Source organism: Phyllopteryx taeniolatus, chromosome 14 (genome assembly GCF_024500385.1).
Source record: "Phyllopteryx taeniolatus isolate TA_2022b chromosome 14, UOR_Ptae_1.2, whole genome shotgun sequence".
NCBI classification, from domain to species: Eukaryota; Metazoa; Chordata; class Actinopteri; order Syngnathiformes; family Syngnathidae; genus Phyllopteryx; species Phyllopteryx taeniolatus.
The window spans coordinates 20,858,272-20,871,518 of record NC_084515.1 but is presented as its reverse complement, the minus strand read 5'-3'; the positions used below and the strand labels follow the sequence as shown (position 1 = coordinate 20,871,518).

At 41.4% G+C, this 13,247-nt stretch overlaps 2 protein-coding genes across 3 annotated transcripts; both read right to left on the bottom strand.

Moving 5' to 3' along the window:
* Positions 1–1,123: 1,123 nt before the first annotated feature.
* LOC133489237 (C-C chemokine receptor type 3-like) lies at positions 1,124–5,547 on the bottom strand. The gene is made up of 2 exons (XM_061798114.1): positions 5,301–5,547; positions 1,124–2,747 (listed from the first exon to the last, which is right to left on the bottom strand). Exons 1-2 carry the CDS (start codon positions 5,545–5,547, stop codon positions 1,654–1,656), a joined length of 1,341 nt encoding a protein of 446 aa, XP_061654098.1. The 3' UTR covers positions 1,124–1,653.
* LOC133489238 (cytochrome c oxidase assembly factor 1 homolog) lies at positions 5,402–10,742 on the bottom strand. Of its 2 annotated transcripts, none has more exons than XM_061798116.1 (6): positions 10,395–10,742; positions 10,210–10,303; positions 9,928–10,079; positions 8,609–8,685; positions 7,663–7,803; positions 5,402–7,144 (listed from the first exon to the last, which is right to left on the bottom strand). In XM_061798116.1, exons 1-5 carry the CDS (start codon positions 10,395–10,397, stop codon positions 7,689–7,691), a joined length of 441 nt encoding a protein of 146 aa, XP_061654100.1. In that variant the 5' UTR covers positions 10,398–10,742; the 3' UTR covers positions 5,402–7,144; positions 7,663–7,688. The 2 variants fall into 2 exon arrangements, with proteins under 2 accessions (XP_061654100.1, XP_061654099.1); XM_061798115.1 differs by having other exon boundaries at positions 10,210–10,306; positions 10,395–10,741.
* Positions 10,743–13,247: the final 2,505 nt, after the last annotated feature.

Sequence of the window (13,247 nt, the reverse complement as noted above, 5' to 3'; positions counted from 1 at the left end):
CTATTGACATGAAAATTTCACCAGATGTTGTCCAGATGTATGTAATCCATACATACAAAGAAAGTAGAACAAATACGATCAGAAATTAAATTGTGTGCAATAATGTGAAATAACAGAGGAAAAAAAGTATTGAACACACCAACTGGTATTTATTTAATACTTTGTACAAAAGCCTTTGTTTGCAATGACAGCTTCAAGAGTATGGAGAAACTAGTTGCATGCATTGCTCTGTGATTTTTGGCCCATTCCTCCACACAAGCAGTCTTCAAATCTTAAATCTTGATTCGTGATTGGCTGGGCTCTTCAAGCAGCTTTTATTTTTTTTCTTTGAAACCAATTGAGAGCTTCCTTGGCAGTATGTTTTGGATCATTATCCTGCTGAAATGTCCACCCTTGTTTCGTTTTCTTTTCAAGAATGTCTCTGTACATTTGCCCATTCATCCTTCCTTCAACAATGTCAAGTTTACCAGTACCATTTGCTGAAAAGCAGCCCCACACCATCATGTTCCCACCTCCGAACGTCACTGTTGGTACGGTGTTTTTAGGGTGAGAAGCAGTGCCATTTCTCCTCCAAACGTGGTGTGCATTTTGGCATCCAAACAGTTCAATTTTGCTCTCGTTAGACCAGACTATATTCTCCCAATATTTAACTGGCTTGTTCAAATGTTGTTCAGCAAACGTTAAACGAGCTTTGACATGCTTTTTTTTCCCCAACATTGGGATCTTGCGTGGTGAGCGTGCATACAGGCCATGGCGGCGGAGTACGTTACGCACTGTTTTCCTTGTGGCAACAGTACCTGCTAATTCCAGGTCTTTTTGAAGCTCTTCCACAGGTGGTCCTTGGCTCTTGGACAACTCTTCTGATTATTCTTTGCACTCCTCAGTCAGAAATCTTGCGAGGAGCACCTGTTATTATTTACCAACTGTCATTATTTATCATTGCATTTGTCTTCCCAGTTTATCTGAGAGCTGCGGCACCAGCTAGCACCCGACTGTGTGCGCCTTCATCACGGAGGGCCCCCATATTAGTTGTTGACTGGAGCGAGGCGGCGAGAAGAGTGACAGTCATGCTGTCAATTTATATTATAGGAAAGAAAACACAGTTAAATCACATGAAACAAACTCGGATTTCTCAAGAATTTTAATGAAAAAAAAGAAATTTACGCAGATTTTTGTTATACATGTAGAAGTTATACATTTTTCAGCGCAATATGCATGTATACTGTTTTTCATCAGAGGCCAAGATAGTGAGTACTGTATTCAAAACTTTATACGAGAAACACACACAAAATAAAAACAATAAAAATGCTTCATTTTCTTTCAATGATGCCTTGTGTACATGATTGTCCAGGTGAGGGCTTTAATATTCAAGCCAGCATCCTTTCAAATGAAAGCACAACGATGACTCCAGTGCTTTTACTTCCAGTCATTGCTTACTGCAGTACAATATAATAAAATGATTAACAAGTTACAAAAGACATACAGAAACCATTTCAAATCAATTTAAAAAAAAATAAAAATCAGTTAAAGCACACTACATGAGAAACTACAACAGCAGATTTGACTTTATTTTTTTTATTTTTCGAAAATGTTCATTGCTTATCCTTGTTCCGGTCCAATTTCTATTGACATGTCCACCATTTGTGGGGTTATCTAGTACTCGTGATCAGAATGCGGCGTCTTCTGGGATGTGGTTCTTGTGCTGTGGCTGCTGAGACTTATGTGTCTCCTCAGACATGGGATTTTCTTAGCAAGCAGCCTTTTAAAATGACTCTGGAACTTTTTACCAACAAATGTGTAAAACATCGGACTAATGCAACAATAGAGGTAGGCTATATTCCGGGTCACAAACAAGGCATAGTCCAGCTTGTCCGAGTCGGCGCACTCGACATCTGGACTGGAACTCTGTATGGCTAGGAGGAGGATGACGACGTTGTAGGGGGTCCAACAGACGAAGAAGGTCAAGATGATGACAAATATGAGCTTGAGGGCACGACATTTCTCCTTCATTCGGGTGGACAGGATGCGGACGGTGATTCTGATGTAGCAGTACGTCACCATGAGCAGTGGGAGGAGGAAGAAAACCAGAAATTGTTGATAGTAAGTGACCAGACGCCAAAATGCCATGGTGCTGTCGTGGTATCCCGATTCCTCGCACACCAGCCCGTTGAAAAGACTCTTCCAAACATTCTGGAAAACCAGCTCTTTCACACTGGCTAGAATACTTATGCACCAAACCGCTGCGGAGGAAATGATGGCATAGCTCCTTTTTCGGCTCTTGGCAGCCGCCACCGCGTGCACTACTGCAAGGTATCGATCGAATGTCATGAGTGTGAGGAAAAGGATGGAGCTGTAGAAACCAATGAAATAGGCGCTGCTGACCAACTTACACAAAACATTACCAAAAATCCACTCAGACAGATGATATGTTGCCCAGAACGGGAGACTGGTGGCAAAAAGGATGTTGGAGAGGACCAGATTGAGCAGGAAAATGTTTGTCACCGTGTTCAGCTTCTCATACTTATAAATGATGTACAGGACGAGCCCGTTACCAAGGTAACTCAGGAGGAAGTTGACATAGCAGAAAGCTGGGTTGAATTTTGAGCCAAAATCGTTGACGGATGATTTCCTGCAGAGTTTGACACTTTCACTAACCACATAGCTTGGGTCATATGTCTCGTTCTTATTGAGAAGTTCTAAGAGGAGCGAATATTGGTCTTCATCTGTCTCCATGGTTGCCGAGACTCCTAAGGGACAGAGATATTTGCAAAGGATATTAGTTTATTGTCCACTTGTTGAAGAAATTCTTCACTTAACAAAATATATCTTTACCCATTTACTTGGTAGAACTGTAGCAACATTACATGCTAAGCCATAAATCAAATGGCTAGACCAGTGGTCCCCAACCACTGGGCCGCACAGATAGCTTGAAAATGTTTTTTAAAACAATGGTAAATGTTTTGCCACCCCATAATGTGGATGATTAGCTTCTGATCAGGACCCTCCGTCGTTGGAACCTCAATAAAATGGACCCCAATATCACGGATTTTGGATGAAACGGACTGTCGGGACTAAACAACGTCTCCAAAAATAGTTTTCATTTGTCACTTAAAACTGCCATTGACAAAGTCTGTTAGTTCCAGAATTGGCCAATGTTGTTTACTGGTGCCATGCAGGCAGAGAACGGGACCGACGTATTTCCGGGTCGCAGATATACAATATGACTAGACCCAATTCCAAAAGATGTGCCTACGTGGCAGCCATCTTGAATGTGGGGCAATGACGTGTCGGCCATATCATGATGGTTGTACCTATTGTCTATTTTGCCGTAGAGCACAGCGGAGAGAGAGAGCAGCATGGTGGCAGTGTTAACTCTGAGGAATACAAAACACAAGTCTCTGGAGTCTGGAACATACTATTTTTGGTCCTGTAACATTGTTTTGTCAAGCCGTTCGCCTTTGCCAACGGATTTGGAACTAGGAGGCACACTAATTCCTCGCGGCTCATAAAAGCGAGTACTGTACGTCGACAATGTCACCATGACCAAGCACACTGGTGTGGTAAGTTTGAATAAAATTTGAAACTTTCAAAGATTTTCAAGCTTTTTTTTTTTTTTGTATATTTATAACAACTTTGTAATGTACTGGGTGTTTTAGGCCATGGAAAAAAACCTACAAAACAAGAATTTTGCATCGTACAGTAATATGGGTCCATATGGCCTAAACAAAAAGCGCTTCAATGTAACGGACAATCGGCTATATCGGACTACCCCCTGCCGCTATTAGTCCGTTCTATCGAGGTTCCAGTGTACTTGCATCATTGGCGTGCAAAGCTGGGTTGCTGCCCACGGCGCAGTGTTATAGTATATGCCCCCGAAACCAAATGAGGGAGGTGTGATCGAAGCCCAGCCGATTTTGATGTTCCCTAAAGGGGACAGACGTTTGATGCCCCCCTCCGGGTGGCTGCCCCCGTCTTTGCACGCCCCTGTCTTGCATGAACCAGTCTGTGACGGGAAAAAGGTTGGCGACCGCTGGATTAGACCACTGGCAACCCCTTTTTCAAATTACTCGTGAACATTTTTAACTGAAACCAAGGATACAAACTATCTACTACTAGTATATACTTCTTAAAGTATGAATCATTCTGAATATTTCAGTGTTGGTCGTGATTTGGAAACGATGCAGCATGTTATGAGAAGAGTCTGTTACGTGTATACTATTACACTACTCAAAAAAGAGAACAGAAACTGCTGACATTTGCAGTAAAATGTTCTGACTCTCCCATCTGGTGTGGAATACAGCTGTTCCCAAAAATGACAAAGTTTGAACAAATGGAGTAAAGCAATGTTAATGATCAATTGTCTGGAGGGATTACTACATTTAATTTATTTACAGCAAACCAGGGCTATTGTCACACCCACCTTAAATTTCACCTTTAACCAATCAATAGAGTACCTAAGAATCTGTTCACACACACATGCACAAACTCACAAAATTTATTTTTAAATATCTTTCATTACTTTGTTATATAAATATATATATATAGTAATCGAGATGTCATAATTAGTCATGAACACACATTTTCGCATGACATTGCTGCTAAATCTTTTTTTTTTTTAAATATATGAAATATGTTCGAAAATAAGCTTCTTGTGATCAGTGAGTCCAATGTTTGTAGAAGATTCTATCATTATCATATGCGTACATGCTCATTTCATGTCGTCTCAATACATTTGGATGGTCTTTCCTGAATAGACAACGGCATACTGAATTAGTGACAAGAGTCAGACGATCATAAAAAAAACATCTTTCCTTGCTCAACTTTCCATTGCATTTATTTTCCTTCCGATTAAATGTTTTAGTAGTCACACATAGTAACTATTACATTCCCAATGGAAGTGTTCCATAAATGATGTTCCTCTGATGATCTGTATCATCAGAAAATATCAATGAGCCAATAAGAAACATTTTTAGTTGTAAACAGTGCTGTTTTGCTATTTCCCTCTAATGGTGTTGCTCAATGTCAGTATTACTTATTCTATATGCGCATCACAGTATGAAGAAAATTATGGCCTATGATAATATTTATAGAGACAGACAACAACAAAAAATGTTTTAACTTAAAACTGTATTATGTGCCCTTAAGTATTAAGTAGGCTACTAACATTTGGTTCATGATCATTATTCTGTATGGTATAAAGACAGCAGTAAATTTTATGCCATTCCATTTTAAAACTGATTACTTAAAAAAAAAATAATAATAATAATTTTTTAAAAAATCATACTCTCTCATTTACTTACCAATGCTGCTTTCCATGGAAGGGTTACAGGACGGAGACCACAAAAAAGCACTTGAGTCTATGACTGCAGACTGGGACTTTGAAAGTAGGAAGTCCTGCACCCACAGGAGATAATGAGCAAGTTTATTTGGGCCCGCTATGCGCATGAGAACGTCACGGGATGATGCCGAACAGTCATCATTTATTGGAAACAAATGCAAACTTGATGACATTTGCACCCAACAGACAATTACAGTATATATATACATGCTTTGTACATATAAAAAGTGTTAGTGCAGCAGTCAAATCTGTTCAAATAACATGCACCGAGGTCCTTAGCGCACTCCACTACTGTTTGTATTTCAAAATTGATCAGCTAAATGAATAATGAATGCAAGGCAACAGAAACCTGGATTAAGGGTTTAAATGTAAAGGCTAGAAAGAAAACGGGTACAAATGATCTGTTCAGTCAGATGAAAGATTTCAGAAAAGTGCAACAGTTACAGGAAATCCGTCTTCTCACTTCATAAAGTATGCATGTGAAATATCTCATACAAGTATACAACCTTGAACCTTTCACATTGGCTTAGCAGCGATAAGATTGTGTAGGAGGCTACATTTTCCAAACAGTGAGCTTCTCTGACAGATGGAGTAGATTTTTTTGACGTTATGTAACAGGATTCTTGGTAATAAGCTACATTTGATCTCGACCATCATTGTCAAGGGGAGGAGAGCGAACATTGTGTCTTTCACAAATTAGCTGAGCTCATTTCACTCTGGCCAGATTCCCAATCTATACATTTGTGTTTGTTCTGAACACCTTTTTGAAGTTGAAGATTTAACACTCGGCAATGTTAGAATACGCATGTTGCATACTGTACGTAGCTCCGTCTTTAAAGGTACATTTGGTAACATTTTCAGTTGTTTACTGGCCAAAATTGATGTCTGCGTTTATATACACCAGTCATTTCCAACCTTTATGGACCCAAGGCACACATTTTAAAAAATGAAAAATCTCACGGCACACCAACAAACAAAAATGTCACAAAAAGTGGATATATTAATTACTGCTTGCCATCTAATAGAGGAGCATTTATTTGTTCTGTCTGTCGCTGTGCTTCACTGGCACAAAGATGAACAAACATACATTATTTCTTGGAAATATATGTTTTGAGCCATATCTATGTAATAATGTATAATATTTATATATTTTTGGAATTTCCCACGACACACCTGAAGAGCGCCGACGACACCCTATTGTGCACGCTGGTTGAGAATCACCCATCATTGGTGTATTATGACTTCTGCTAATAATTTGATACATTCGCATAAGCAAAACATTTTGGATTGATTCAAACGTAAGAGTGGACTGGTGGTGGCTCCATGGGAAGCGGGACCCACATTACCTTTCGGGCATCCAGGCGCTTGCCTTCGAGCCCCACCTCCAAGCCTGGCTCCAGAGGGGGGGGCCCCGGTGACCTGCGTCCGGGCAAGAGAAACCTCGATCCACTTATATTTTAGTCTCCTTCATTCGGCATTTATTCAGGCATATCTTTATCAAAACTTTATGAGAACAGAACACCGTCATAATGGTTACGTACAAACGTCAGTGCTCGCACTGGGTAACTATTTAGCTCGCTCCAAAATGTCATGTTGTCTGCTTGCTAGCAGTATTTAAAGTATGTGAACATTAGCTCAAGCTTTCCTTGAAGAACGGACAGCCCGAACGGTCCTCTCCAGATGACATCACACGTCTGTATCTTCTTTTTTTTTTTCCAACACAACTCCACACAGGCGAGGCCGGATTTGAACCCGGCTCCTCAGAACTGTGAGGCAGATCTGCTAACCAGTCGTCCACCGGGCCCCCTTAAAGCAACGTAGAAAACATCAAATGTTTATATTGTGCAACATTTATTTGACTCCACATTTACTTCAAATTGCATTCATACACAATTTTACACACAAATTCAGATTAAATCAATCATTTTCTCCGTCGCAGCAAAAAGAGAGAATGCTTATAATAAATACATGTGAAAAAAAGATCATGAAATAGGAAAATACAGATTTTTAAAGGCATGGGTTCAAACCTTAAGTAACAGATGTGGTTGCTATACACACTGTGTATGATTGAAAAAGCAGGAAGTTGTGGTAAATGAGCCACTTGAACATTTTTGTGTGCCTCAAGTCAATTCTTAAATTAGTATTTAAATGTCTTGATGTCAAAATATTGACTTGTGAAAGGAAATTGATTTGAAAAGATATAAACATCAGCAAAAGAATCATCCAGAGCTTGTTGCCCATCACGTAAAATGTTGGCCTTGTTGAGTTTCCTAAAATGCCCAGCACAAAACACTCTCCACCAATTGATGCAGGGTAAATTCTACCTTGAAGTTATGCTGAGTAGATGCAGTCAGTCCGTATCCTGCACACTGCATTCAGTGTATTCTGTCGCAATTGATGGAGGGTTCATTAAGTTGAAGGTCTGCCCGTCTTTGAGCCTCAAAACTGCCAGCTTCACACTCCACCTACAGGGAGTAACACAACTCTGTGACTGATGTGGTGCCTGTGAAGAGTTTTGGGTTTTGAGGATTTTGCCTATGCCACAACAAGTGAAAGACAACAAACCATAACATCAATTCAAAATTGGTATATTGGTGCTCGTCTAACACCGAAGCCAATTGACATGACTTACATCTGCTTCACTTGAATGGAAGCATCCTCCCGTGAATCCATTCTCAGGTCATTCCTGAATCATTTGTTACACCTCTTAAAACATCTTTGTTTTATTTTCAATCCATTGTGTTATTGTGTATGGGGCGAAGTCATAAAAACTCTCCAAATACCTAACGCAATTTTCCAACTTCTAACTATTCAGTGGGTCGGTCCGTTTTTGTAGCCGGAAAGGACTTGGAGATGATTCGCAATCATACAACAACAAAAAAAAACGGTCATACACAAGGTCAAAACACGGATAGGAATGCTGGAAATGCTGGAGACGAAGACTTACGAGGTGCAACGTTCTGGCAACTACTGTAAAAGAGTGGAAACCCAGGGCTTAAATATCATTACTAATCAACCCCTATTAGAAATACCGGAAGTGACACGTGGCAAAGGAAGCAAAACTAGAACTAATACAAACTGAACGTGACCCACCAAAATAAAAACGGAAGGACTTACGACCCAGGAAGTGCCCAGTGACAATAACTCAACTACAAAACCTTAGACCGAAAATGGAGACAGACATGACAGGGCTCATTTAAAAAAATAATAATAATAATTGACATACAAATCTAATTTTACAATACTCTGAGGGGAAGGGAATGTAAATACCTGTTGGTGTCTGGGTCTCTGATGGAAGATGCATACAAATAGCCACCAGTTCTTGAGCCAGTCACAGGAATCTTTATCTGCAAAACCATTAAAATGCTATATATATATATATATATATATATATACACAGACACACGCAAACACACACGCAGAGCCTGTTCCAAAAAAAATTTAATATCATGGAAAAGGTTTTTTTCCCCCCACAATGCCATTCAAAAAGTTAAACTTTCATAGATTATAGATTCAGGGCCCACAATTTAAACAATTTCAAGTATTTATTTGTTTATTTGAACGTAATTTGGCCCGAAACACAAACATAGTATGTATATCTATGTATACAGTATATACAAACACACACATGCATGTGCACATCCTTTTGTCCCCTTATACCTGATTTGTATATTTATTTATCACTGTTGTTGGAAACATCTTTTTAAACAGCGTTAGGGAGCTACGGTTTCCATTCATTATCATTATCATTCCAAAAATTAACTCCTCTTATGGAGACACATCTTTGTTTTAGATTTGTTCTTGTTTTTTTTTTTTTGTTCCTCTCAGTTTCCAACATCACATAAATGAATAACCCTCAAATTGTTTTGTTGCACTTTCCGTTCAGTCGACATTTTCTTTCTACTGTCGTGTTTCCCAACTTTTACAGAGTCAGAAATGTTTGGTGACACGCCAAACAAAAAAAAGTATGAACGCTGAAATAATGATGATCTCGTCTCAAATTGCAAATTGACTTAAGTCAGTGTGAAATCTGGGCCCAGTTAATTGAACACAAAGGCAAGCTGCTATACGAGGAGGAAGCCATGACTGACTTTACGACGACTACTGTTATATGAATGGCAATGTACTTCCTACCATCTAAAGGAAGCACGTTCAATTGCTCTGCCTGTCAACTCTGCACATCATTGCCAGAGATAGATGAACAAAGATAGATTGGTAATTACAAAGTAATACTTTTTGGCCGAAATAAGTGAAAATAGGTCATGTCCAGCAGCAACTCTGATCTCAAATGTGGCCCACCGTCTACATATATCTATTTCTATCTCCCAAAAAAATTATTGAATGTTGGAAAATGAAGTACACACCAATGACAGTCTAGCAAAGCTACATTTTAGAATACATTAATGCACAATAATTCAATCATGGGTGAGTCCAACCAACAAATTGCTGAAAATTGTTATTGTGTTCACTGAAAAACGGTTAAAAGGCTACTTCTCAGTGAGGGTGCACTCCTTTATGTTGAGCATGCAGTATAAAAAGCTGTAATCTGAAAGCAAAAATATCACCATTCGGCTTTTTAAACACAGTACCTGTGCTGTTTGCTGATCTATTCGATTGTCTCTGTCAGTCAGATGGATGTTGTGAATTTTTAAAGGTGGAGCTCCCAAACTCTCCATGGCGACCGCACATGCTTCCAACTTCTGGAGGGCCACTTGGTGGTAGTCTGACTCTGCAAATTTCTCTGGTGTGATACGAAACAGAAATGAGGAGGTTTGTTATGTTAAACCAGTTAACATTTCGTGTGCGTGTCTGCAGAAGTCCATATGTAAATGCCCTAACCCCCACACCCACTTCTCCAATTTTGGACTCACTCTGCATCAGGTAGTACATGGTGCCAATCCCCCCTCCAGTCAGCAGGGTGGTGAATATGGTGAGCTGCTGCAGTTTGATGGTGGAAACCCTCATCTTCTGTGGCATGCAGAAAGAAAGAAAGAAAGAAAATGCACAGGAATCTTGTGTGAACATTTGCACAATGTTGTATTGAGTCACTGTCTACCATATGGTTTTCTCAAATAAAGGGTCCTCTTTCCATTCAACTACGAGGAATTGTTGTAGTGTCCAGTAAGAGCAAGCAGAAGTCGATTTTTGCAATTGTGGTAATCAAGCGGCTCCACACAATCCGATTCGATAAGTTCGTGTAGATCGGGCAATTACACGATCAGGTGTAATCACCGAGAGGCTGCAAAACAGGCCAAGCACCCAAGCAGGCTGCTTTATTCCACCCCGCACGTAAATACAACATGCGGCAACTGTCCAACTGCCCTTCGAAACACTGCGGTCAAGCCAGCCTCCACTCGAAAAGTAGCAGTCAAGCTAGCCGCCATTAATTTTGTTCATACTAGGCATTACGGTAATAGGTCGCCAACTCGCGGCGAAGCTACCTTCAAAATAAAAGCTTCCTAATAATACGGACGTCAGTGCTCTTCGGTTTAGGAATGCAACCAGCAAAGTTAATTTGAATCTTGAAATACATTACATACATACATTAAAAAATTACTTTATTTGATATCTTAGGAAAAATAAATGGTAATGTCCTCCACTTATATAGCGCTTTATCTACATCATCACAGTGCCCAAAGCGCTTTACAAAGCCTCACATTCACACACACATTCATAAACCAATGGGCGACTGCTGCCATGCGAGGCGGTGCCAGGCCCACTGGGAGCAAATTAGGGTTCAGTGTCTTGCCCAAGGACACTTCGACATGCGGACAGTCGTAGCAGGGATTCGAACCTGTTCAACCTACTAAACCAAAGCCACCCCAACATAATCCCATTGGTATCGCAAGACAAGTCCAGATCTGTGTGACAGACCACCAAGGACTCCGCGAAAAGAGGTTTGATGAAGATCTGATATTGTATTTCAAAATACAAATCTCTGAAAACTGCATATGTTGCTTTCATTACCCCTGACTGAAAACATTTGTTAATTCTTTTTAATGAGATATCGCAACGCCGGTCCAGTTCTGGGGGACACAACACCACCCCAGGTCTCCATCAAAATCTGATGTGGCATTTCAAAATAAAAGACTTTTGAAATTGGTATATTTCACTGTCATGATCACGGATTTCAAAAATTCTTTAAAAAAAATCTCTTAGTTATCACAACCCCAGTCCAGTTCTGGGGGACACGACACCACCCCAGGTATCCAACAAAAGTGGTCCCACCCAAATCGGATGCCCATCCATCCATCCATTTTCTACCGCTTATCCGAGGTCGGGTCGCGGGGGCAGTAGCTTTAGCAGGGACGCCCAGACTTCCCTCTCCCCAGCAACTTCATCCAGCTCTTCCGGGGGGATCCCGATGCGTTCCCAGGCCAGCCGAGAGACGTAGTCTCTCCACCGTGTCCTGGGACGTCCCCGGGGTCTCCTTCCGGTGGGACGTTCCCGGAACACCTCACCAGGGAGACGGCCGGGAGCCATCCGAATCAGATGCCCCAGCCACCTCATCTGGCTCCTCTCAATGCGGAGGAGCATCAGCTCTACTTTGAGCTCTTCCCGGATGACCGAGCTTCTCACACTATCTCTAAGGGAGAGCCAGAATACCCTGTGGAGGAAACTCATTTCGGCCGCTTGCATCCAGGATCTCATTCTTTCGGTCACGACCCACAGCTCGTGACCATAGTTGAGGGTAGGAACGTAGATCGACCGGTAAATCGAGAGCTTCGCCTTTCGGCTTAGATCCTTCTTTACCACAACGGACCGATACAAAGTGCGCATCACTGCAGACGCTGCACCGATCCGCCTGTTGATTTCCCGTTCCATTCTTCCCTCACTCTTGAACAAGACCCCAAGGTACTTGAACTCCTCCCCTTGGGGCAGGATCTCATCCCCGACCTGGAGAGGGCACGCCACCTTTTTCCGACTGAGGACCATGTTCTCAGATTTGGAGGTGCTGATTCTCATCCCAACAGCTTCACACTCGGTTGCGAACTGCTCCAGTGAGAGTTGGAGATCACGGCTTGATGAAGCCAACAGAACCACATGCTCTGCAAAAAGAAGAGCTGCAATACTGAGGCCACCAAAACAGACCCCTCTACGTCTCGGCTGCGCCTAGAAATATTGTCCATGAAAGTTATGAACAGAATCGGTGACAAAGAGCAGCCTTAGTGGAGTCCAACCCTCACTGGAAACGAGTCTGACTTACTGCCGCCAATGCGGAACAAACTCTGACACCGGTCGTACAAGGACCGAACAGCCCGTATCAGGGCGTTCGGTACCCCATACTCCCGAAGCACCCCCCCAAAGGACTGCCCGAGGTACACGGATGAACGCCTTTTCCAAGTCCACAAAACACATGTAGACTGCTTGGGCAAACTCCCATCAGAATCAGAATCAGAATCAGAATCATCTTTATTTGCCAAGTATGCCCAAAACACACAAGGAAATGGTCTCCGGTAGTTGGAGCCGCTCTAGTACAACAGACAGTCAATTTACAGAACACTTTGGAGACATAAAGACATTGACAAAAAACATTTGTGCCAAAAGATGCAGAGTCCTCTAGCACTTAGAGCAGTTCGAATGACTAATATTGCAATAGTCCGGTGCAATGACCATTCTGCAAAGGGCGCTGAGACTTCAAGGAGTGCATGCGGTTTAAAGTGACGAGTAGCCCAATAATCTGGGACAATGGTTGTGCAAATGTTACAGATACTCCTCAATCAGTGTGCAAATGGAGCAGATGCTACTCTGGCATGAGTGGCCACTATATGCAAATTGTTGCAGACCTGGGGTGCTGTAGTGTCCCTCAGAACTGGTCTGGTGTTGTGATAACTAGGATGATTTATTTTATGAATTTTTGAAATCCGTGATCATGACAGTGAAATATACCAATTTCAACAGTCTTTTA